At 41.8% G+C, this 24,814-nt stretch overlaps 2 protein-coding genes, 1 non-coding gene and 1 pseudogene across 7 annotated transcripts in view; 2 read left to right on the top strand and 2 right to left on the bottom strand.

The window, feature by feature from the left end:
• The window catches only part of arpc4l (actin related protein 2/3 complex, subunit 4, like), a 15,219-nt gene extending 5,722 nt beyond the window's left edge, over positions 1 to 9,497 (top strand). Inside the window, exons 2-7 of one of the 2 annotated variants that reach the window (XM_077604128.1) lie at positions 6,882 to 6,946; positions 7,323 to 7,441; positions 8,456 to 8,567; positions 8,657 to 8,752; positions 8,821 to 8,991; positions 9,070 to 9,497. In XM_077604128.1, the coding sequence (XP_077460254.1) occupies positions 6,944 to 6,946; positions 7,323 to 7,441; positions 8,456 to 8,567; positions 8,657 to 8,752; positions 8,821 to 8,991; positions 9,070 to 9,075 (507 nt within the window). In that variant the 5' untranslated portion in view covers positions 6,882 to 6,943 and the 3' untranslated portion in view covers positions 9,076 to 9,497. Of the gene's footprint in view, positions 1 to 6,844; positions 6,947 to 7,322; positions 7,442 to 8,455; positions 8,568 to 8,656; positions 8,753 to 8,820; positions 8,992 to 9,069 lie in introns of those variants that run through there. The other variant, XM_077604127.1, reaches the window with a different exon arrangement.
• On the bottom strand, positions 3,678 to 6,746 carry tada3l (transcriptional adaptor 3 (NGG1 homolog, yeast)-like). 3 transcript variants are annotated; one of them, XM_077604123.1, is made up of 9 exons: positions 6,314 to 6,746; positions 5,752 to 6,002; positions 5,437 to 5,684; positions 5,249 to 5,354; positions 5,009 to 5,144; positions 4,823 to 4,926; positions 4,651 to 4,757; positions 4,358 to 4,549; positions 3,678 to 4,079 (listed from the first exon to the last, which is right to left on the bottom strand). In XM_077604123.1, the coding sequence occupies exons 2-9, from the start codon at positions 5,959 to 5,961 to the stop codon at positions 3,887 to 3,889; spliced, it is 1,296 nt and encodes a 431-aa protein (XP_077460249.1). In that variant the 5' UTR covers positions 5,962 to 6,002; positions 6,314 to 6,746; the 3' UTR covers positions 3,678 to 3,886. The 3 variants fall into 3 exon arrangements, with proteins under 3 accessions (XP_077460249.1, XP_077460250.1, XP_077460251.1); XM_077604124.1 differs by lacking the exon at positions 6,314 to 6,746 and adding an exon at positions 6,194 to 6,307; XM_077604125.1 differs by lacking the exon at positions 6,314 to 6,746 and adding an exon at positions 6,149 to 6,242.
• LOC144076348 (MYND-type zinc finger-containing chromatin reader ZMYND8-like) lies at positions 8,678 to 24,814 on the bottom strand (annotated as a pseudogene). Its single transcript, XR_013300797.1, has 21 exons — positions 24,717 to 24,814; positions 23,039 to 23,291; positions 17,986 to 18,050; positions 17,249 to 17,388; positions 16,224 to 16,445; positions 15,998 to 16,111; positions 15,619 to 15,684; positions 15,327 to 15,419; positions 15,153 to 15,240; positions 15,026 to 15,081; positions 14,859 to 14,936; positions 14,667 to 14,782; positions 14,107 to 14,582; positions 13,896 to 14,030; positions 13,669 to 13,824; positions 13,097 to 13,588; positions 11,559 to 12,214; positions 11,367 to 11,447; positions 11,214 to 11,292; positions 10,368 to 10,607; positions 8,678 to 10,299 (listed from the first exon to the last, which is right to left on the bottom strand). The product of XR_013300797.1 is annotated as an MYND-type zinc finger-containing chromatin reader ZMYND8-like (transcript).
• trnat-ugu (transfer RNA threonine (anticodon UGU)) lies at positions 23,511 to 23,583 on the top strand. The gene has a single exon. It is a non-coding gene; the product is annotated as a tRNA-Thr (tRNA).

Genomic DNA, 24,814 nt, shown 5'->3' with positions numbered 1-24,814 from the left:
AGCCAAACATATAACCTTATTTTCTAGACTACAAGTCACATTTTTTATGTATAGTTTGGCCGGGAGTGCGACTCAGTAATGGATCGATATCAGCAAAATCTTGAAAAAAATCGGATGGGAATGAGAAAAAATAAAAAAAATAGTATCGTGCGAATGGGCCTTAACTTCTCTTCGGCCGGTTAGAATAAGGCAAAGAAAATAATTTGCGTTGGTGCTTTTAAATTCAGGAGACGTATATGAAAAACATCAACTGCCATGCAAATGAGAGGCAAATGTGAGACAAACCCATAAGGACAAGAATAAGGGGGAGTTATGTAGACGATCTCTCCTCATTGTTTTGGAACATTGGTAAAAACTGGGTAGTGGTTCAAGCTTAAGCATAAAACAGCAAACAACCGCCGGACAAATCATGACATCAGACTAGTCGAAGCAACATGGAGGACAATCGTTCTCTGTGCAGGAGGTGAATAGCCCAGCCGCGACCCCGGCTGGACAGTGGCTCTTGTCAGCGTGCACATCCACCAAGCGTACACATTCTCTATTCAGCTTGTGTGTGCTATTAGCTTGGAAATTGACATAGCATTTGGACAATGCATTGACACTTATGACATGGAAAATCGCTTTGCCTTTAAACGTGTCCTTCTTGCGCTATCTTGTGTCCATCTGCGTGCATGAGTGAGGATGATTATTTGTGAGGTTCTCCCTGTCCATATTCAGGAACGCAGAGGCGGAGGTGGAGTAGGAGTAAAAGCCCCAAAGACAGAAACGGCATACGAAACAAAGAGCTATGCTCAACAGAAAGCTCCTTTCCCCCTTGGCTAACAAGAAAATATAGGGCAGTACACTATAGACCTTAGGTCCCCAAACTCCGGCCCGTGGGCCGATACCGGCCGGGCTGCAGAATGAGAATTAAAAAAATGTTAGTTAGTTATTTTTCTGAATCTGAAAAATTACCGGATTATATGTTACAGTTTATACAGCATTTTCAATTTCATCTTCTTGCTTCAAAAGAAAAAAGTCGTGATAATAAGAGTTAATAAACTCTATCATGCTCGGTACATGTTTCTTTTGCTGTTATGTTGCATTCCCCACTTTTGTCTTCCGTCCTCGTCAAAGCCTGCAAAAAATGTGGTGCAGCAAAGTATAAAATGTCTTTGTTTTTTCCTCTCAGAATCGATGGATTCCATAATTTTGCTCTCTGCTATGTTTTTTAGCACCAGAAAGTTCCCATTTACAATGAGTTATGTTTTAGTTCCTTCCTCTAATAGTTTTTTTTTAACACAATAAAACCTCTGAGGGCACATCCACTGGGACGGGTGATTCCATAATTTTTGTTCCCAGCTGTTGTATAAATAAAAAAACACTAGCCCCAGTCTGCTCTAACATCTTGATGCAAGGCAAGCATACTTCATGTTCCAATATTTTACCCCAAGGCCCTCTAGCAAAGAGTCCTGTTCGCCAAACAGTCATAAAGGTTTACATGCCATGACGGGAGCAAGTGAAGAAGCTCACCTCATAGCTGAATTTCACAGGGGCAGAAGGAGAAGATTGGGCCTCAGGACCTTATAGATCACGGACAGCGTCAAAAGAAGAAGAAAAAACCTGCCACTGTCAAATGTTCAATCACCTCACGAGTAGTTTGCTGAATTCCATAAATTGGACTTTATGTAATTACCTGTATGTTTTTCTTTGTGGAACAAACCAAAAAGCTGCAAAACACCGTTTTAAATCCATTGCATGTTCTCCCTGCGTGGGTTTTCTCCGGGTACTCCGGTTTCCTCCCACATCACCCAAAACATGCAGGTTGGTTGAACATTCTAAATTGCCCCTAGGTATGAGTGTGAGCGTGAATGGTTGAGTAAATTCAGGGTGTCCCCCGCCTGGCGCCCGTAGTTAGTTGGGATAGGCTCCAGCACCCCCAGCAACCATCGTTAGGATAAGCGGTTCCGAAAATGAATTGATGTTGGCCTAGGTGGGTCACCGGAAGCAGGGTTTTCGTGCACTGTGCCGTCATCCGTTTATTTTTAATGGTGTTGGCGTCTGGTGTTTTTTTTTTTTTTTTTCAGGAAATTCAATCATTTTCATCAGAAATATGATTAATACATGTTGTGTTGAGAATAACGGTGAACACATGTTCTGTAGGGAATTGCTCCAACGCGAATGTTGCCGATGTAAGCCTCTATTTTTTTTTCATCTAACCAAGAGTGGATTGGGCACGTAGTGGACAAGCTGGGAAGCATTCTGTTGTTTTGATCAAAAATTATACTGAAGGCTGCGATGACTAAGCGACAAATGGCATGTTGCCGTTGAAAAGTTGTTAACGATGACATTAAAAGGGAAACAGCGAGGTTTATGCCACCATTGTTGGCAAAAGTGCACCAGTATGAACAAATTCCTGTTTTAATTATTTCCAAGTGCTGTGTTATAGTGATTCTGCCTGTGATTTAAACTTGTATCATCAAATTTCCTTGTAATTATTTCCCAACTTCCAGCTCTGGCTCACTTTGAATTTAATTTTCCAACTCGTCCCACAATAAAGGCAAAAAGAGTCACGTGCTTTTTGCTGAAATACGTCGGCGCTTTCAACGATGTCGAGACACGACGTTACAGAAATTATTTTCATTGCACAATTTCAGGCTTTGCATCATTGTGAGGCTTTATTTTACTTTTGAATTCGTTCATTTTAGTGTGTAAAAACTCTTGGGAAGGGGACATAAATGTCACACAAAACCCACCTGGGCTCTAGTTGAGGCCTGTGTATTTAGAAAAATGAAAGAAAAATAAAGAAAAAGAGCTTCCATACAAACAGGTTGACGGCATTGTGAATTTACATGGAGGATGCTGGCCTAAACGGGGGAGGGAGAAGTGCGGTGGGATGGCAATGCTGGTGTCGGTTTGGCTGTAAGCGCACGAGAACATTCAAGGGCACTGCCCTGCTTTTTGAATGTGTGTAAACATTCAAATTGGGGATTTATTTCATTTACACACACTAGTGCATCTCAAAGCAGTACGTAGACATGGGGAAAATATTTGCACAACCCTTTTTAAAAGATCCTTTTTTTAATTTATTGTAAACCCATTATCTGATTTCCCCCAAATTTAATTCTATCTGCTGCAGCAAATTGCAATCATAATACATAAGAATCCAATAGTTTCCAGCACTAGTTTATGTAAGTTTAAAAAGAGGTTTATATTATAACGCAATGAAAAGTAAGAAAAGTATTTCGTAAGATACAATATTTTTTTTACTTTTATTTGGAGAGTTTTAATAAGATTATTTTTTGTAAACACAATTATATCGTTGTTTGAAGGTGAGTAAATTCATTTTTAATATTTAGACTAGTGTGCCCTCTAGTGGCGTAGTGGGACATATTCCTCATTACTGTAAAATGTACTTAGTGTAGTGTTTTTTCCCCCCAACTATTACTGTTATTCCTAATAAAAGATTGACCCTTAATTTCTTCAAGTACATCTCGCAAAAACAAAGAAAATAAATTAATGTGATATAATTTGATATTGAGTGAAATTTTTGTGTGCTATCGGTAGAGTGAATTTTATAACTAATACCATTTATTAGCATTAATATAACAAGTTTGTTAGGCAGGTTTTTGTTCATTTTGACTGACAATATCCATTAAACAACTCTTAAAGGGACATACAACACATAGTAGACATAATCCACTTCATTGCAGCAACAATTTTAATTGATCATGATTCATACAAAAACAGATATGCATGTGTGATACAAGGTATACCAAAACAAGAAACGCCCACGATGTATTGAACATCTATTGCCGTCAATGGCATTAAATCAGTCCGAAACGTCGGCGTGTGTGACTGTAGTCCGTAAAATCTACTTTCTATTTTTTTGGGTCATCTTTTTCTTTTAGCCATCCAGCAACTTGAGAATGCTTTCCCGATCCTTCAAAGCTTTCCAAGCCATGTCCTTCTCCTTCTTGGTTGGAGTGCGCTTCTTCTGTCTGGCTGCCATGATTCGGCGAAATCCCTCCATCACCTCGTTGTCAGACACCCTGACTTTCTGTCTCAATTCCTGCTTGCGCATTTCCTCTTTTGCCAACCTGTGAGGTGAAGAAACAAAAGAAAGGTACATATATATATAAGATAACATTTTTTTCCAATCCAATATCCTGGTTTTGGTGTTTTTTCAGAGGGTGGGAACAAATTAATTTGTTTTCCATTCATTTCAATGGGAAACGTCCGCTCGAGTTACAAAAAGCTCGACATACGATCTCAGTCCCGGAACGGATTAAGATCGTATGTCGAGGTACCACTGTACTATCAATTTTAAATGGGGAGCTAAATCTAAAGCGGCAGTCTGTTCTGTGATGCGCCTGACCTGAGCAGCTCCTGCTTGCGCGTTTTGTTGTGAGCGATCAAGGCTTTGAGCTCCGCCTGTCTCTTTTGGAGCTCCACCAACACTTCATCCTCGCATTCGCCGCCCGGCCCGGGTCTCTCCTCGGACTCCAGCAGCCCCTGGGCGATCAGCTCCTCCTTGATCCGAACCTCCAGGGAGCGCGTGTGAGGAGCGCTACAATAGGAGATTCAATATACTCAATTTCCCTTTCTTTAATGAGTGGATAGAAAGTTTGGATGCACCAATCCATCGAACCCCAGATATCTCGCACCCACCTAAAAGATTTGCCTTGGCTTCGAGGAGAAGTTCCAGCACTGTCGCTAGCATCCTTCCCTGAAATGTCTGGTATGGGGGAATCTTCCATTGGGGATATAATGTTCTCCTAAACGTGACAAACGAAGAGTTAAAGCTCCGTTGCGTAAAATATTGCCGTTTCCAAGTGAATACCTCCACGAGAGCTTGGAGCAGACGTTGAGTTAGCGGGCCGAACGGGCAGCCGTCTTCCGGAGATTCGTGCTGGGAATCGGACTTCTTCAGCAACGAGTCCACATCTAGTAAATATAGCCCAAGTGAAGGAAGGCACCGACGTTTATAGTGAGGCAAGTACAGGCATTAGCAGCCCAATCCCGTCACCTTTTGCGTCGAGCTCAGACAAAGGACCACCCAGAAGACTCTTCTTCTTGTCGTTGGGTCTAGCCCCTTCTCTTTGCTCCTCCAGTAGATCCTCTTGAGCCCACCGCTGTGAGTAGTGTTTTCCTAATGCTGGAATCTTCAGTTAAACACAGACGGCATCAAAGCCCAAACAAGTCGCTCTTAACGTAAAACAAAAATAATAAAAACATTCTGCTTTGTATGCTAATATGAATGACTTACTTTAAAGTACTCCGCTTCATCATCTGGTGGTTTTAGAAGTTCCTCGAGCAAGCGAATCTCTTCATTTGTTATATCGGCGCAGTACGGCTCAACAGAAGCCCAGAATCTGAAATCACAATGAGAATGTAAGACTGAATGAAAACTAAAAAGATGCTTGAAATTGTAAAATTAATCAATTTCTGGCGGACCTGTTGGGAACATCATTCTTAGGAGTGCGAGGAACGTCTTGAGGATCGTCCGTAAATTCATATTCTTGCACTTTGGGTTGCAGGTTTTTAGATTTAGGTCTCCCAGGACCCGGGCCTTGCCCGTGACTACTTTTGCCATCTAATTTCTGCTTTTTTGGCTTATGGCGGGATGGCGCGGTCGGATCAGGGTCTTTTCCCATCTTCAGAAAGCGCTTGTCTCCCTTCTTGTCCTGCCAGTCGGTGAGGATCTGCAACGTGGGACAGAGAAAAAAGTGCTCCAGATTGAAATCCCTTTTCAAAATTTCTCCGCCTTACCTGTCTCTGCTCCTCCAAGGCTCTGAGGCGGCGGTTCGCTGAAGACAGGAGAGTCTCCAGCTCCAATTGCAGGGTGTCCAGCTCCTCGATGCCAATCCCATCGTCCTCTGAGCGTCCCAGGACGGCCGTGTAGCGAGGACACAACTTGACGTGCTCCACAGGCTTGAAGTCACAATACTTTAAAGGAGGGCAGTCCTTCAGCTCACTCATGTTGATAGGTACTACTAGAGGTCTGGCTAGATTAAAACAAACTGAAAGATAGGAACAGGGGGGGAAAGAATGTTAGATTTCTGTTGAACCTTTCAGATCAATCCTTATTTGAGATTCACATTGCAGACGCATGTTTGTTTTTTTACCATACATTGCTAGCCTACACGGCCCAAACCGTCAACAGTACCTTCAAAAATAAATCACGATATCAACACGGAAACCCCTTACGTACACTTTATGCAGTGGTGCTTTATGGATCTTTGATGAATACAATTTTAAATGAATCAAATAAAGATTAGTTATTATTGTTGGGCGAGGGTTTTGTTGTTTATTTTCAGGCAACAATACTTACTGACAGCGTTTGGTATCCATGATGGAATATTCCATTGACTGAAGAGGGGTGGATTATGCCCGACTTTGTTTTTTTTAGATTACAGTACAGTCACAATGTTTGATATAAATAAAACAATATATTTGAATATATTATTATGTACATCAATAAGTATGTACAAACCATTATTGACCAATTATTTGAGCAAACTATAAGTGAGCGCTGAACAGTAATGGTATTGCCTGGTGAGACCATACAGTGATGTAGAATAGGGGGAAGTATACCCAGTTAATGTCTCGGGAAAATTAACATACTGTTAGTTAGTTGCTATTAAAATTACAAAAACTCATATTCTAAGTTCAATAATTTGATCTTTTGCAGCTTTTGAGCAGTAGCACAACGTCTTGAAACAAAAAGCCTTCTGTTCATGCCGTGACATGGACTCGTCGTGGAGAGTGTTTGATTTTCACTTTTATAACCCAACCGGGCGGAGTAACGAGGTCTAGTGGTTGAAATGCATATTGCTAAAGAACACCACTTTCTGATGTATTATAAAACAAGCGCATCATTTATTTTCCAGACTCTGTAGGATTTACGGAAACGGAGTCCCAGGCGTGGTTTAAGAACTTCCGCCTTTTACACCGCTGAAAAATGGTAAGTCTTCTCTTTATATGTATCTTTAGTTAATTAATCTACAAGTATGCCTTCTTTAGCTATATCGTATTACAGCAACAGTTACCGTGCTACTTCCGAGTTTCTGCTTAAATGGGATGAAGGTTCTGTTGAATTAAGTGGTGGACTGACATAGTATGCTTCTTTTCTAGAATCATTGTTTTTCTTATTTCGTAGCATCAGGATTTTCCTTTTATCATTATCTAAACGTTTTCCATGTGATTGATGAGGCTAAACTTCCACCTATTAGCATCATGTCATGCTAGATCAAACGTTGACATTTGGGCTTCATCCTACATTCTGTGACTAGTTTTTCCTTGCTCCTGCTTTGACAGTTTTTTTCACCCAATTTATTTAGACAGCGACTCTGCGTCCCTACTTAAACGCTGTGAGGGCCACCCTGCAGGCGGCCGTGTGTTTGGAGAACTTCTCCTCTCAGGTGGTGGAACGTCACAACAAGCCCGAGGTGGAAGTCAGGTATGTCACTATATACATTGCTTCACTCTTTTGCAAAGGGTTGCTACCTCCACAAGTTTGAACCTGTGCAAACTCGCTCTAGGCAATCTTCCAGAATGGGAAAAATGTACCTGCAAACCTTCTGCAGGTGTTATTGGATTCAATCAAATGAGAGACACCAGTTGGGTGTACATTTTCATCAATATATGCTATCTTTTCAAAATCCAATAACATCTGTGAGCACTATACATAGGGGCAAACGGGGTTGGTTGTCACACTTTCTATAACTCGACCACCAGAGGACGGTGTTGTACTACATAAATTTTGAAATTAATCTAAATTGTTCCAGTAAAAAAAAATACAAAATCAACATAGTCCCCTAATGGGATACGCCGAAAGTCCACCATCACTACTTTTACAGTGGCATCGAAGTGGCTATGAGGTAAGATGCAATTGCATTTTTAAATTTTAAATTTAAGGTATCATAATCAAGAGCAGGGGTGGGCAAACCCGTCCTCAAGGGCCGCTGTGGGTGCAGGTTTTTGTTGCAACCGATCCAGCAAAGACACTTTAACCAATGACATTTCTGCAGAAAATAAGAAGCACCTGACTGCAATCCATTGATTGTATTTGTAGGACACCAGGTTTGTGAAAAGGTGTCCTCTTTATGGGTTGGAATTAAAACTTGCACCCACTGTGGCCCTTTGTGGATTACTAGTTTGCCCACCCAAAATCAAGAGCCATGGGATTTTTTTGCATAATAGGTTTCTAGGAATGAAAGTGTTACCTTCAAATGCCTAGCTAGCTTGCTAACTATCAGTTTAGCTCTTAGGCATAAATAGAAGTCGGGTCGGTTGTCACAAATTGAATGGAGATAGTTTTCATTCACATCAGCAAATATTCAAATAACTCCGAATGTTGATGCTGTCGTCAGTGCATAGCTATCAGACCAGTTGTAGATGTTTCTGGATTCAATTTATTTTTGGGTTGAATTCCTCCAAAGGAGGTCTTGAGTGAAATGTTTGTTGTTTACAGGAGCAGTAAAGAACTCCTGCTTCAGCCTGTTGTGATCAGCCGCAATGACAAGGAGAAGGTTCTCATCGAGGGATCCATCAACTCTGTCAGAGTCAGCATTGCTGTCAAGCAAGTAAGCAACCTTTTTGGTTGCACGTATGTCAAAAGATGACCGAATAATGAAAATATAGCAAATCTAATTTGCCCTGTCTGCAACTTCAGGCTGATGAGATCGAAAAGATCCTTTGCCACAAGTTCATGCGCTTTATGATGATGAGGGCAGAGAACTTCTTCATTTTGAGAAGGAAACCAGTCGAGGTAAGAAACAAAATTGCATGCATGCAATTGTTATTTACACATAAAAGTGAATTTTTTTCTTCTTCCAGGGGTATGATATTAGTTTCTTGATCACCAACTTCCATACGGAGCAGATGTACAAACACAAGCTGGTGGACTTTGTCATCCATTTCATGGAGGAAATCGACAAGGAAATTAGCGAGATGAAACTGTCTGTTAATGCCAGAGCTCGTATCGTCGCGGAAGAGTTTCTCAAGAATGTAAGACGACTACAATGCATCCACTATAATAATAATAATAATTAGTGTTTGATATAATTTTGCATTTTTTTCCCACAGTTCTGATGACCGTCACGTTCCCAGTCTGAAACGCTCAGACATAAGGGAAATTTGGGTATAAAAATTGATCCAAAGACTGAGGAACATCACTCAACCATGTTGGCTTTGTCTAATGACTCCTCTCTGCATTCATTGATATCAGTGACTGTATATATAAAGAAATACTTAGCAATTCAAATTTTCTAACTCTTAGAACAAATGCCTAGACAAACAAAGGCGGGTCCTTAAAGTATTAAATGCGCTGATGTCCATGAATACATAGACTGAGTGTGTTCAAATGCAATTCAGTAGTTTGGTCACAGTAGTCGATGTATGTGAGTACATTTGCCCTGTTCTAGTCAATTATGTCTTAAGATACCCGTGGAAACACGTGGTTAAAAAAAAGTCACCATGTTGTATAAGATTAAAATAAAGTGCCAATGTTTCTATCTTTTGGTCACATGCTGTGAATTTTTTAAAGGTGCTTTGAAATGGGAACCATGCATGAATGTCATTTTAAATGACATATAGTCAGATAATAGTCTGCTTTCATTTCAAAGTCACTTCCTGTAGTATTTCGTAGCAGCTGTAAAGTGTTAATGTGTGACTAAATAGTAACTAGGCAAGCAACAGCAATTTGAAAACATCTTTTTCTTTGAGTATGGAATACAGCAGGCAACCAAAGTCAATTAAACATATGGAATGTGAACTTTACAGATGGGTTTATAGTACCAATAAGTGAAATGGTCCATTATATGCGTTTCATTTGTCATTTTAGACGGTACAACAGTTGTCTTTGAGACAAAATTTTGTGTGCATGCTCTTTAAAACGACTGGCTAAAAAGAGTGCTTGAATATGGCGTGACAGGTAGTGCACATTTTCTTGGTGACTGCCGTCCGTCCTAATTTCACATTCAAAACGAGAAAAGAACACTGTAGACTTGACCCCGTACATTGAAAAACCCCACAATAAATAAAAGATATTTTGAATACAGTTACTTTTAACAGAGCATATAGAGAACAAATACTGTACATATATCAATTTAGTCAATGAAAAAAAAACTATTTCACAAAATTAGGTTGCACTGACTGCAGCGTTGTCATTGCTGGTCTCTGTGTCACAGTCTTTATTTAACGCGGCGGAGACGGGTGTTTCTCGGAGAGTGTTTGGTCCACAGTTACCCTGGCCCGCTCCTTTGTTTGACAAGTCTGCCGCCGACTCCGCCTCTTGTTCTTGCTGTGGCGCTGTGGCTGGAAAACAAAATCATATTTTGAAAAACGGGATACTCCAGTTCTGGTTCAGTGCAAGCAACTCTTACCTGACTGAGTGCAGGACTTCATGTGTTCTGGCCAGTGGGCCTGCTGACACGGATAATCGCAGTAGCTGGTGTTCCAGCAGCAGTAAAAGATGGCCTCTTTTCTGCAGTTGGCGCACCACTGTTTCTTCTTTGTTTCATCTACTGCTTGCTGTTTCTCCTGCTCGGTCTGTTTCTTCACTTCTGCCACCAAGCGCTCTCGTTCTTGCTCCAGACTTTGCCTCATCTCAGCCATCGTAAGCTCTAAAATAGGCAGACGTCCACAAATAACACATTATTTTTAACGTACAAGGGGAAAATGTAGGTTTACCATCCAAACTATTAGGTACAATTGTTCAATGGAATACAAGTGTAGAAAGGTGTCCCAGGTTATTATTGTGGGTATATTACATTTGATATATTTATCTCCTTCAGGGGGAGTGGTCACTACCGGCTCAGGTCGCAGAGTTTGTTTTGCGGTAATTAGTAAAAGAGGGAAACTGACGCTGAAGACAGCTATTAAAGAAAGTAAATGTAGTTAAACTGGATTGGACTACTATTGTCATCAAACAAGAACCTTCCGGTTTATTCAATTTTTAAGGCCTTTTTAGACCCACATAGAACAAAATGTTCAGCTAAAATTCAAAGCCAAGTTTGCATAAACAACTCCTAGAATGTCAGAACATTTCTTGAACTCAATTTCATGCAATTTCTTCAACCCCGTTTTAAGTCACTTCAGCAAAATGAGGCAATTTGAGACTTTTTACAACCTGAATAGATCTTTCTTTGGTAAACAATTATATACAAAAGATGATGTACCATATAGTGCATTTTAAATCGCCACCTCAGAACTGCCAACAAAGTCCTTACCAAGATTGTGCTTCATCTCCGACAACTCTTGCTGATGCAACCACTGTAGTTTTTCAATTTCAATTCTTAGTCGTTTCATCTAAAGAAGAAACAAACAACTTTTAAACAAATGTCTAGCTACAAAGAAGCGACGTGATCCGTGCAAAAGAATACCTCGGAAATCGTATTTCCCGACGTGCTCTTCGAGAGGTCACTATAGATTTCAGTCACTGTTCCTTTGATAGTATCCATTATCTAAAAAAAAAAATCCTGTTATACGCTTAAACATCCTTAACTGAAAATTATCATCCAGCAATGTTATACTGTATAACACACAGCCGTTAACACTGGATGAAACCGGCTCACTTTGTTGGTATATTTTGCAATATCGGCAGCAACGTCTGCCGAGGCCGGTGAGAGGTACTGTTCCGCTTCCACGGATGAGGATGGAGATGATGCGCTTAAACCTGATGCCGAGGTGGGACAGCTGGACACCAGGGTGACTGCTAATGTACTCGACGAAATACACAAACAAAAAAATGGATATTTTAATACTTCAGATGGCAATTTTCTTGCATCAAGGGCGGTTTTAAATGAATAACCTCATCTACCTTTAATTGACTTTCTGGTCTGATAACGTGCACTTCCCGAGTTGTTTTCCGACGCTTGTGGCGACAATGTTTGACTTTGCGGCTGCTGGCGCCATTTCTGTGAGCCGTTCTGGAGCTTGGCGTTGGGATTCCACGCGGCGGCGCTTTGAGTTGCCGGAACGGTTTCTCGAGGCAGCAGCGGACGCTGCTTCTTCAAGGCTGGGGTGGTCGAGGCCGAAGAGGAGGAAGAGGACGAGGGTGGAGTCGCGGGGGCGTTGGAGACGGTGGCGAGGCTGACGTTTGAAGCGGAAGGTGCCGGGAGGGAGATCATGGTGACGGGAATGGCCATGGGGGACTGCGAGGCGACGCTGGACGGCGTGGAAGGGGTTGTGCTGTTTTGAGATGGGAACGTTGGAGGGGTGAGAGATTTACCTGCAAGAAGAAACAGATTGGGCATTTCATTAATTCACTGCCGACGGACATCGGTCGAGATAGGCTGCATTGTGAGCAAAGTTAATGGGCACTCGTCCCCGGACGTTTGGTCGACCTGACCTGGTTGCTCGCTTTCAACAGTAAACTCTCTGTCTCTCTCTCATAATTTGACAGCGAGCGAACCCGGCGACCAAACGTCCGGTCGACGGCCCGTCCGTTCTACCCAACGTCCGGTCGACCAAACGTCTTTTGACAAAACGTCCGGTCACAAAGTTAATGACACACGCACAAACACAAAAAAAACCTCGCCAAATGGAGTTTTGTGGTCACACAGACCTTATGTCGCTGACATTTAATGTAAAAAAAAACCCTCCGGTTCACCTATCTTAAAAATAGCAAATGTAATGTATCGAATTGTGTCCTTGTGATTGCTGATTGATTTCACCTGTTGTCGCCTGCTCCTTGTGTGTGTACCAATCAGGCTTCTATCTTTTCATGCACCTGTTTTTCATAGTTTCATCCTCCAATGTCTGTGTATGTGTTTGTACATTCCTTTTTGCATTCTTGTCAATGTCAAATGTGTTTCTGTGACCCTGTCCAAGCCTTGCACCAGATTGTAAGTTGTCTTTTGATACCGAATCTTTGTGTACTACTTTATTTTGTGGATGTTAAACATTTTGAGTTTAACGTGCCTGGCCTCCCGATTCCCTACATTGGAGTCCTGCGTCCTAGATTTGCTGCGTGTTGTGTTTTGTGGGCTGTCCCTAAATGTAGTGTGTGTCTGACTGGCATATTCAAGTAATGTGAATTTGTATAAACTGCATTAAAGTTGATATCCCCAGAGTACACATCACACACACACAAACACACAAATCATCTTACCTTCAGGTTTACTAGCAGATGCCCCTTTAACATTAGTGTTGTCTTTTCTACGTCTCTTCTTGTCCTTTTTACCTTGCTCCTCCCCAAGGTCAATAACCAGCTCCCTCTCTGAGTCCGAATCCTCCGCAGGCAGCTGATGCTTCAAATCTTCTCTCACCTCTCCTTTCTCTCTGGGGAGAGCCCGAGGTGGGGAGGATTTGTTGTTCTCTGGACTCTGTTTCTCTGGAACTTTTTCTTCTGACGTCGTTGCGCTCATATCCAATTCTGCGGGCTCCGATGACGCAGGCGCATTTGCTTTGTCTTCCTGGTTCGGAGGTGACCGGTCCTGCTCTCTACGTTCGTTCTGGAGCTCCTCAGCGGGTGCCGTATCCTGAGAATCTTCCCTCTTCGGTCCCTCGTCACTGGCGTACTCAGTGTCACTCGAGTCCGATTTTCCCTCTGAGTCCTCGGAATCCTCCTCTTTGCACACCGGCGAAGAGATTTCATTGATACCTGCAAAACGATTTGAGTAAATTGCTATTTAAAAAAACACGGTATATTATTGGCGGATATGCCACGAAACATCTACTGACCGAGTTGTGCTTTACAGCTTTCAATGGTTTTGTCCAAGTTCATCTGGAAACGGCTCTTGAGCTGTCTTTTCGGATTGGTGACGACGGGAGCGGGCCCTTGCTTCTGGAGAACCGTTTCACTGAGTTCTTTCAGGTCCATTTCGGCTTTACTCCGATCTGGAATCATTTCCTCGTTTAATTACTCACATCAACCTCACCAAAACAACGAATGTTACAAAGTGATTCACCTAAATTAAGGTTCAAAATACTTCCTGTGAGCTGCGTCTTCTCTTGCTTGCTATTGCCAGGGGCTTGCGAATATAATGGTTTGGGGCTGTCCAATAAGTTGTCGGCTTGACTTGATCGAGGATGAGCCGGTGATACTGCACGGATGTTTTGACTCGATTAACGAGATGGCGCCAGTATATTTTCAATGCAATGAAATCAAAGCCACACTACCTGTAGAGCTCACCGACTCTTCTCCGACGCTTCCCTTTATTAGGGACTTATCCGCCGTATCCTCCCCGTCTGAACCCGTATGCGCCGAAGAGTTGGTGCTCATCGGGGAGCGAGGAACATCACTGAGAGGCAGCCGACGGCCTGCCGCCATCCCTCCCACGCCAGACAACAGTGTCCTGGTCAGTGAGATCTTTGGCGAAGCAGTCATGTCAAAGCTCAACTTGAGTTTTTCTTGTTTCTCGGGCTTCAAAAGGTTAGACGAAGGATCGGAGGGGTCTTGCAGCATTTGAAAGTTGTTGTCGTGAGTGTAGGGCGTCCTGAATGGGGCGTAGTTAAAGACACCAAATTTCTTCCTCATGTTCTCCACGTAGACTTCCATCTCTTGCATAGCACTGTTGAAGATGCTTTTGGTCTTCTTTACAGAGAATGGAATCTCTTTGGACATGAGGTAACAGTTATTTAAAGGTACCCAAGCCCTGGAGGATAAAAAAGATGTCTTTATATGCCCTATGAGTGATAAAGTATATATAGAGAATGGACAAAAAAAGTATGTGAAGCACCTGTCGTGCTGACCAAAGAAGCGAGCGTCCACTTGGCCATCTTTGTCACGTAGCGCTTTAGCTGGCCAAAAGGGAAACCCTTTCAATTTAGCCCAAACTAGAGGGTGAGGGTTACCCTTTAGACACAGAAAATACCGAAACTGAGCATTTACTCGTGCGTTCGCAGGCAAATTAAGCCTTAAGTCTACTTACACATGGTTCACAGAACCAATTGTCTCTCTTTTGGCAAGCGGACAGATAACATTCAGGACAGACTTCAATCTCATTCATCTGAAAAGAGAGAGGAATTTACGACTCCCGAATATCAACCCACGAACACGAATCTCCACTACAGAATATGACACAGACCGCATATTCACCTCATGTTCACAGATCTTGACAATAACCTTAGCTGTCGCTGTTAGCTTGTGGTTGCCTAAAAAAGAGAACTATTTCCAGTCCAGAAGAGTAAAAAGTAAAATATAGAGGCCAGAATATCCAACATACCTCCGTTGTAAATAATGCAGTTATGCAAAATCCACTTAACATCCGCCAAGAAGGCCTCTGTGCAGCCATACATTTTCTTTTTAATGTTCTGTGTTGCAAAGTGAAAACGTGTTTTTTAATATGGGAGTTGTGCAATAATGCAAATATAACTCCAGCTGGAAAACATTTTTTTACCTTCTCAAGAGTGCAAAGATCCATTGGGTGAAAGATATATTCGGCATAATCTGGATGTTGATCAAGAGAAACGGGCTTCAGGAAGAGCTCAGTCTTTAAAATGCAGCAAAAGATAAGAGGAGTATAGGTTCAGTTGAAAACGCAGCAAATTTCCAGTAAATCCTTCCCTAGTTTAGCAGATGAGCACTTCATGCGATTACTAAATCATCTATAAGCCGCATCAATCAGAAGGAGCACAACCAGTGAAGGAAAAATAATCAAGACAGGGACTTGTTAGTGGAGTAATTATTACCCAATTAAAAGTCTTTCTCTGCGTGGAAGCTGCATTGGGAGAGCGAGATGACAAGCGGGGATGATCCTGAAAGAGAGCGAAAGGGGCAGCTGTATCCTCACCACCAGCTTGCATGTTTACTTTCATGGTTCCCCACCATGACAGGCTCAATTTGGGTATGTTAGATGAGTCACGTGAGGTTATTTCCACATGCAAATAATTAACATCTCATGCTAGACCAATAGAAGGCAGGTTCAAGGGGGAGCAGCTGATGAGAACATAATGACTGTAAAAAGCTCTTGATTTGCTGCCATAAGCGCCCTACGCTGACTTGCCAAAATAACTTTTTTTTTTTTATCAGGTGACAGAAACCAAGGGACTGTGATATTAGGATACTTACACCTGGTTGTTTCATCTTCTGAAGAGCAAATTTTAGTAGGTAAGACAGCTGGTCTATAGTTAGCATCATCATGGCTTTGCTCTGGGTCTCTATACATTCAGCAACTGTTATTCTCTAAAAAAATAAAATAAAATAAAAACACGGAAAGGAAAAGAGCTACTGTCACCAGCTTCACAAATGTAACAATTCAATTTTTTTTCTTCTAATACCCTCACAAGGTTCCCACCTCACACTCCGGACAGAACCAGTCACCCTCAGGCTCGTCCGGTAGTTTGAGGCACTTGGCGTGGTATACCCTGGGGCAGAGCTCACAGCAGAGCACCTGACCCTCGCGGTGGCACAACCAGCAGTAGAAGTCATTCCTGCCGTCCTGCGGTACAACATCAACAGGATCTGTGGTGAGTGCCGGCTGCTTCACATAGTAAAAGGGACCGTGTCTTAGTTCTGACTGGAATGCAGGCAAGAGAAAACACAAAAGGGGGGAAGGTCAAAATCAGGCCAAGTTGAACGAAGGCAGGCAGTCATGCACAATGACGACAAAAGGGAGGGGGGAAAATACTGCCATATTTGTCAGGGTCATCCAAAATAGATGCTCAAAATATTTACAGTATGCTATATATTTTATTTTTAATATGTTGCAAATGAGGGCGGGCCGGTGGAGCGAGTGGTTAGCGTGTCGGCCTCACAGCTCTGGGTTCAAATCTAGGTAGCGTCCACCTGTGTGGAGTTTGCATGTTCTCCCCGGGCCTGCGTGGGTTTCCGCCGGGTACTCCGGCTTCCTCCCACATTCCAAAAACATGCATGGTAGGCTGATTGGACACTCTAAATTGCCCCTATGCCTCTGGCCCGGAGTCAGCTGGGATAGGCTCCAGCACCCCCCGCAACCCTAGTGAGGATAAAGCAGTTCAGAAAATGAGATGAGATGAAGTGTTGCAAATGGATCGAGTTGACTTAAGTGACTACAAATCTGGTTGTTTATCGCAAAAAAATGTTATTTTGTTGCATCTGCATTTTGTTGAACAGCTAAATTTTCCCCCTAAAAACCCAGCTCATCTTTTTTCTGGTGTTTTTTTTTCTTGAACTAAACTTTTTTACTTTATTTGAGGTTAGGTTTAAAGGGTTATCTGCTGAGTAATATAGCTTAATGGTTGATTTTTTTTGAAACATTTAACATTTGTTTGTGAGAGGAATGAATGATAGACTGCCCATTTGTGTAATAATTCCACAAGGAAGCTATTTTGTTTTTTTTACCTGGTCTTTGCTGCTGCTAACGGCACCTGGTTTCTTCTTCTTTTTGACTGGGCTGGGTGAGGTATCATTTGAAGAGTGACCATTTGATGAGTGACAGGGACTTGGAATCTTTCGTTTCTGGGCTGGCCGCTCTGTTGAATCTAGTATCACAAACGACACTTTAATATCAATTTAAGGTCACAAGCAGGCGTAAAATGACACGGCACGTCTTTTTCTGAAACTGAGATAGATTATCCTCACAGAGTAAAAACTATCAAGGTTCAAATTGAAACATTTTAAGCCCACGCATATTGGATTAAATGTCCCTTAACAAGGTTGAACCTGAGTAGAAATGCCTCGAATGGACTTTCACAACTTGTGAAACTTTTTTACACTATATCTTCAATGGCTTTCTATGACTTTCCCATTGATTTGATTCATAATGAGAACCCCAGTGGGTGTAAGCAAATATCAGATATGATTAATCAGTGATCAATGATGATCACACACTTGTGACGACTTTGTCAATTTAACATATGTTCCAGATTTAGAACCTTTATTACCACATTGATGCAGGCAAGTATCTGGAAATGAAACAACCAAAAGTGATAAGGTAATATGAATGTCATGTCAATGTAAGCCTCTGACAACTGTCATCAACTCTAAATTCAAATGAACACAAGCTCATACACATCAGGCCTATCAAAATGAAAGTAGCATAAAACCTTCAGAGTATAAAATGTATAATTTATTCTTACCTTTGGACCGTGTTGAGCTTTCCATTGCCTCCTTGTGAGTGTCAGACTTCACGTCCTCTACCAAACTGGCATAGACAAAGAATTTCAGTTAATTCACATCACTAACTAAGAAAAAAATCCAATGCACATGTTACAACTTGAAATATTGAATCCATTATTTTGAAAGAATTTCCAAGATGTGCACATAGTAACGCTTATGTACCAGGTTGCAATTGTATTCGCAACTTCACGAAACACAAGTGCTGATTGGGCAAAGATTTTTTTATGCCCATAGAATGCGCTCAAATGGAACCCCAATTTTAATGACTAAACAAAAATCACTCCATTGTACATGGGGATATGAATAACAGAACACTGCAGGTTGTGTTCCTGAACCAATTTGGCGAAACAAGAAGGAAAATAGGCTCTGTGGGCTTCATTAACTTACTGCATTTGAACAAATTTATGCTTTAATCGGGAATAGGCACATTTGGAAAAATTATAGCGTTCTTTCATGGAGTAATGAAGTGTATCAAGTTTAAAAGGAAAAATGTCAAATGCCTTTTTTTACCCATCATTATAAGAAACCTGTCTTATTCAATCAGAAATTTTGAATAATTCTAAATACTAGTTATAAGGAGGACTAACAATACTGTATACTATTCATGTCCATGCTTGTCTGTGTGTAAGCAAATTGCGCAAGTACAGCACATGCTTTGATCACACAAATGGAAAAGTCACGGAACTGCTTCCAGTTAATTCAAGGCTTCAAAATTTACAGTTGACAAACGACGCTATTGTCACAGTTGCTTCTGACGTAACATGTTCGACTTTCCATCGCCTCTAATACCAATTTCGTGAATTTTATCAATCATTAAGGCCTCTTTTCCGCTTTATGCAAGGTGTTTCAGGGTGAATGTGACGAGATCAGCTCGCATTTCATAAATGTGAAGTGTTTGGTCATTCTCAGCTCTTTGTTTTTGCCTATGCATGGTGTGTTTCTTTAATTTGACTTAACGATAATTGACATTAGTATTATTATACATGGCCGGTTTTTGTGTTTCTGATAATACCATGACTAACTTTAGGATGACAATTAGTTAGACAACACCATCACGTGCACCACAGCGGAAATAATAACACACAATTCAATTTTCCTGATGTGTACTAGTGGAAAGAAATGTAAATAAAAGCCAAAAATTGCAGGAAGTGGCCACTCTTAGTGTGTGCAGACATTTTATTAACGTCAGTACTGTTGGCCAATCAAATGCTAGTATTCCAAATTTCCCCCCCCCTTCCTCTTGACATCATTAATACTCACTACACATTCATCTGTGCTAAGTTGATCAATGTTTATGTGCATGGTTAAAACTGGTGTCCATATGTTTTGCTTTTAAAGATCTACAATTTGAAACCGTCTTTCACGTGAATGTAATTTATAGTAGGCAATGTCTGTCCCTTTAAGAAAAAAAATGTGTACACACTAAGAGCATAATACAGATGTAATGACCCCCATTATAGGCATTTTAGTCACTTCATTTCAAAATATGACCTTTTTCTTCATTTTGCACGTAAAACCTAGTGTTCAAAAACCCACCAAGTATTTTCCAGTATCGAGCAATGCTTCGTAGAATTTTTTCCCTCCTTCCTATTGTTGTTTGCATGCTCTCTGACAATGGAGCAAAGCATTTTCATAACCTTCTTCAATCACAACCCTTCTCACCCATCCTCCTCTTTCTACTCCTCCTCGTCACCGTCCTCCATCACCAAGGATGAAGAATGATGTGATGATGTGTCTGCCGTGAATGCAGATCATACACAAAGGCAGTCATGAGGGCAGTGGAAAGGCATGATGGCCTTCCCCCCCTCCACCACATCATCAGGTCAGTCAGTCTCACACAATTTACCACTGCAATGTCCCATTGTTAAGGATTACGACAATAACAGACGACGTCAGAAAAAAATACATGACACCCAGTTGGAACTACGTATTATGCAATAGAGAATGATACATCAGGTAAGGTAACACTTGTACAAGCACTTGCACACCTCACACCACCATAAATAACATTCATGCTTCAAATGAAGGAAATCAACATCATAGCATGCCTTCCATTCTTACTCACATAATGATTCTTCACCCTATTCTTTAAGTGTTTTCAATTAGAGAGGGCGTTGTGAAATGATGGAAACGATGGTTCCAAGTATCCCAGAAGGCCTCCTCTCCCCGCTGCTTCCTTCTGCAATTGTCAATCTTTAACCTCGGCTGCAGCCGCCTGATTGGTTTGAGCGCCACTACGAGGTGCCTGATTGGATGCTGAGCTCAATGTACCACATACGCTTGCTTTTCTGCTTCTTGATCCCCTCAGCCTCACTGCTGCAATGCAGAGAGGACTTCTCTCCACTATTCCTTCAAACCAAGTCCCCGTTTCCCACGTTAGAGCAGAAAAAAAAGGCCCAGTGCCTTTCATCAGACATGTAAATGCAGTATATGTGCTCGACTGCGAGCGGATCAGCTTGCCTCCTTCCTCTCTGTGTTCTCTGTGGTATATGGCATCCATTTTGATGAGGCTTTCTCTCTCTCTTCAACCGATTCAACCACACACAAAACAAGTCCACGTCGCACCAGTCTAATGTAATGAACGGGGGACCCCTGGGTGCTAATTTGCAGAAGGCACAAAGACCACACTTAAAAATCATAGGTTGGACTCACAAGTGAAAACATTTATTTTTAAAAATCTCATTCTCAAGCCCTGCTTTTTTCCTTTGAAGTTCGTCCTCTTCACAGAGGAAATTATTTGCCTGGAATGTTATTGTGAGCATCATTAACAGTCATTGTGGTAATTACGCAATAAAGTATGACTAAAAGATACGTGGCTTCAAAAATCACGATTAAACACAAAAGCAGGCGTGACGGCAGTGAAAAGCCATTATGGCCTTATCTTTTTATTTTTTTATTTTATACTACATTCTTAGAATGTTATGTCCAAAGACCTAGCTCAGATTACAGCTCAATGGTAACATTTTTATTTGCAAATAAACAGTATTGGACATCGCAACGGAAACAAGTTTGCAAGTCTTTCGCAATGTTAGCTTTTTCTCACGAGTAGAGCTTGGAGTTTAACCCTAACAAGGGAAGTTGTGAGACAAATGTTCTTTGATTAATCATTTGTACTGAACATGTTAAGTATATTAAATCAAACAGCAATAAAACAAATATGACTTAATAAATGACATAAATTTCAATTGAACTGCTTTTCTTGAGATCCAATTTGCTCATTTGGCACGGACAAGAGAAAAAAATTGCACATAGCGTTTACTTCTTTTAGTATTTTGTGTTTGGATTGTTTCAAATCGGAAGGGCAGTACGTGAAATATCCTCCAATCCTGGAACGACATAAAATATTTTACTAAAAGCAATAATGTACAGTCACCCAAGGCGGCCTGGTTGGGCGAATGGTTAGCGCGTTGGCCTAAGAGCTCTGGGGTCCTGGGTTTAAATCCAGGTTTGGACCTTTCTGTGTGGAGTTTGCATGATTTCCCCGGGCCTGCGTGGGTTTCCCCCGGGTACTCCGGTTTCCTCCCACATTCCAAAAACGTGGATGGTAGGCTGATTGGACACTCTAAATTGCCCCTATGTATGGGTCTGAGTGTGCATGGTTGTCCGTCTCCTTGTGCCCTGCGATCGGCTGGCCACCGATTCGGTGTGACCCCCGCCTCTGGCCTGGACTCAGCTGGGTTTGGCTCCAGCACCCCCCAGCGACCCTAATGAGGATGAAGCAGTTTAGAAAATGAGATTAGATGAGATGAGATGAGATTTAGATAATGTGCAACCCAAAGTCATAGGGTCAATTGGTCTATAACCAGAAAACGGATCTGAAACTGAGACAATGCAAATTCATACCAGAAAAGCAAGTGACCACAGAAACCAAATACGTACTCAGAGGAAACTGACACAAATTCAGACAATGGACAATGATTTCAAACTCAGGTCAAGCATTAGCCAAGTCTTCAAAACCAGGTCAGAGTGTCTGTAGCGAGGTCATTGCCAGCAACAACAACAAAAACGTAGAGCACAATCTCATAACAAGTGTCGGACAGAGCTAAAAAACCACACGGTATGTTTTACCGTATTCTCCCACGCAGAAAGCAAACAACAACCTAAATCTACAGCACATACAAACAAGATTTTACCAAACCTGTTTTCCTTCAGACAGGTTTTGGAAGAAGAGACTTCGTTGCAGTGTCAATTCAAAGGAGATCCTTCCTTTCTCCTCTCCTCCTGCTTGGATACAAGTAACCAGTGTGCTTGGAGCAGAGGGACAGAAAGGGGAAGCTCTCTAAGATGGCTGACACTCGGCAGCAGAGTACATACACTGGGAGGCAGTACGCACAATTCCACTTTTGCCAATCCCTCAGCTGTTCCGGCATGATAGGTCTGTCGATCATTTATACGTACTTTACAACACTAAACCTGACACGGCTGAGCAGCTTGGGGAACGACATGTTACAATGTCAAAGGGGAAATATGCGGTAAATTCAACTGACTTTCCGCGAATGAGGAAAGTACGTACTAGGTCGGGTGTTTTTTTTTCTCCCTATAAACCTTTGCTTGATCTACAATTGCTATGAGTGCCTGGCAATCTTACTCCCGAGCCAGTCTGAGACCTAAATTAAACTTGCTGGCCTGTCCGTTTACCATCTGTTAATTCCCGTGGGTTGTCCTCTTTGCAATGGTGGCCGTCTCTCCCAATATGAATACCTCAACAGGCCTTGCACCCATGTCAACACAGCCAGTGCTAGTCAGAGAGATTCCTCTTTTTTCCCCCCTGACAAGAAAAGAAGGATATTTAGGAAGAATACGATGAGATGTTAGGCCCAGATGGGCCATGCATAAGAAAACAACAATAGTCTGATAGAGGTACCGTGCTCGGATCATCTTTTCAGTTTCAGTTGAGTATAGTGTTGTGACAAAATCTTCCTGCCCCTCCCCCAGTTTTCAAGGCACAGCTCATATACGGCTGATACCTTAACGACAGAGTAATAATGGTGAAATAATGAAAATTTGGCTTACCTCTCTGGATGCATGCCTAACAATTCTGTGTGATATGTCAATGCTTATTACAACATGGAGGACAGCCTTGTCAGCCCTCACCCTGCTCCGAGCACAGCCACGCTCACAGTCTCCGCCAGCTCTCCTACGTGCCGCTCGCATGAAAAGCAAATGCTGACTGGACCGACACGCTGGCAGAATGTAAGACAGCTGCTGATTGGCTGCCGCACTTCCTGGCTGCTTGTCTTTTGTTCGGCTCGGAGAGGCGGAACCCCTGAAAGATAAGGGTGAAACACAACTCACCGTTCAGCTCGATTATTTAGTGACTTTCCATAGTACATCAGACCCAAATTGGCCCCTCCCCCAAAGTAAATGGAATCCATCCTCCCTTGCCCTTACGTTATGCAATCGAGAAAATGTGAGCGGTACGTTCTACTCTGAGAATTTTGGTCTCACACTTTGTTATGGCTGTAGCCATTGATGTGGCAGCACGGGCCTCATAGCTCAGTGGTTAGAGCACTGGTCTTGTAAACCAGGGGTCGCGAGTTCAATTCTCGCTGGGGCCTAACTGTTTTAGGGCTTGATCGCAGTAGAGTATGGAGTGGAGTTTGCCGTCAGTCTTGGCCGGTTTGAAGGTTTGATTCTGGAGAGAAGGGCAATTGCTCACTATTCAATGCAATACATTGCTGAAATCTGAAATTAATTGCACAATTCTAGGGTGTGCATCATCGTAGTCTGTGAAACGAGTCGAATAAATCTAAATTATAATCTTGAACGGCCTGCTTTCTAGAAGCGAAATGTCAATGCTGACCCGTCCCGGTCGCAGCTGACGTGTCAACCAATCGACATCAAGCTCTAATGGTAAATAAAGAGTTGTCAAATCTAAAGTTAACAGGTTTAACGCTTGCTATTCATGCAAACAGCGTATAAATGATCTACTCTATTATAAGATAACAGAAGGGATAGAATTAATGAAACCATCAACTATGCACACAGTTCTTGCAGGTCTAGGGTGCATTTTCATTGACTAAAAATGGTCATAAAACTCCCATAATGGTTATGATGAGCGACCAGGTAGGTTTGTACATGTCAACCTGCCCCATTTTGTCCATAAATAAGATCTGCTTAAAAATCAACAATTCGTCACTGATTCCATGAGAGTTGTGTGCAGTGCCTTAAAGTGGAAATTATTAACAAATAATATTCATAATTACTCTTTTCAAGTATAATACTATTTTAAAATAAAAAAATCAGTCCTTCTCTAAAGTTTTAGAAGGTCCATAAAGCCCCCCTGAGGGAAAAATCATCTTAGTTGGTGATGTTAGAAAGTAAGTTGGACACTTGAGCTAGTTTTTAACTTAGCATTATTATGAATAGGCTTCATTTGTCGCATTTTTTTGCAAACACGAAACGTCTAAGTGCATTAATGCCAATTCAAAATATATTAATAGGTGAAGGTGGGTCACATGGTATACGAATTAATATCAGATCTATGTTTTTTACACTGCTTTTTTCCCCTAAAATAACGAATTAGCTAGGCCACACGTTCTTGTTTGTCGCAAGTGTTGTCATGCCACAATTCAGTTCTATAAAAGCGCACATTTCAGGCGTGTTGCAAATTAGGAATGATAAATGTCGACTCACAAAATCTATTTCCATGCATTTTTCATTGCGTGTTAGTTTGCAATCGTATTCTCACCGTTTGATTATCCGGGCCAAGTTTGAGAAGACGCCATCTGCATCTGTCTTGTGCGACTGAAATCCTGACATAAGCCTCGAGAGGGCGCTGTCGCCAGC

Source organism: Stigmatopora argus, chromosome 6 (genome assembly GCF_051989625.1).
Source record: "Stigmatopora argus isolate UIUO_Sarg chromosome 6, RoL_Sarg_1.0, whole genome shotgun sequence".
Classification (NCBI taxonomy): Eukaryota; Metazoa; Chordata; class Actinopteri; order Syngnathiformes; family Syngnathidae; genus Stigmatopora; species Stigmatopora argus.
This window is presented reverse-complemented; position numbering and strand designations above follow the sequence as displayed.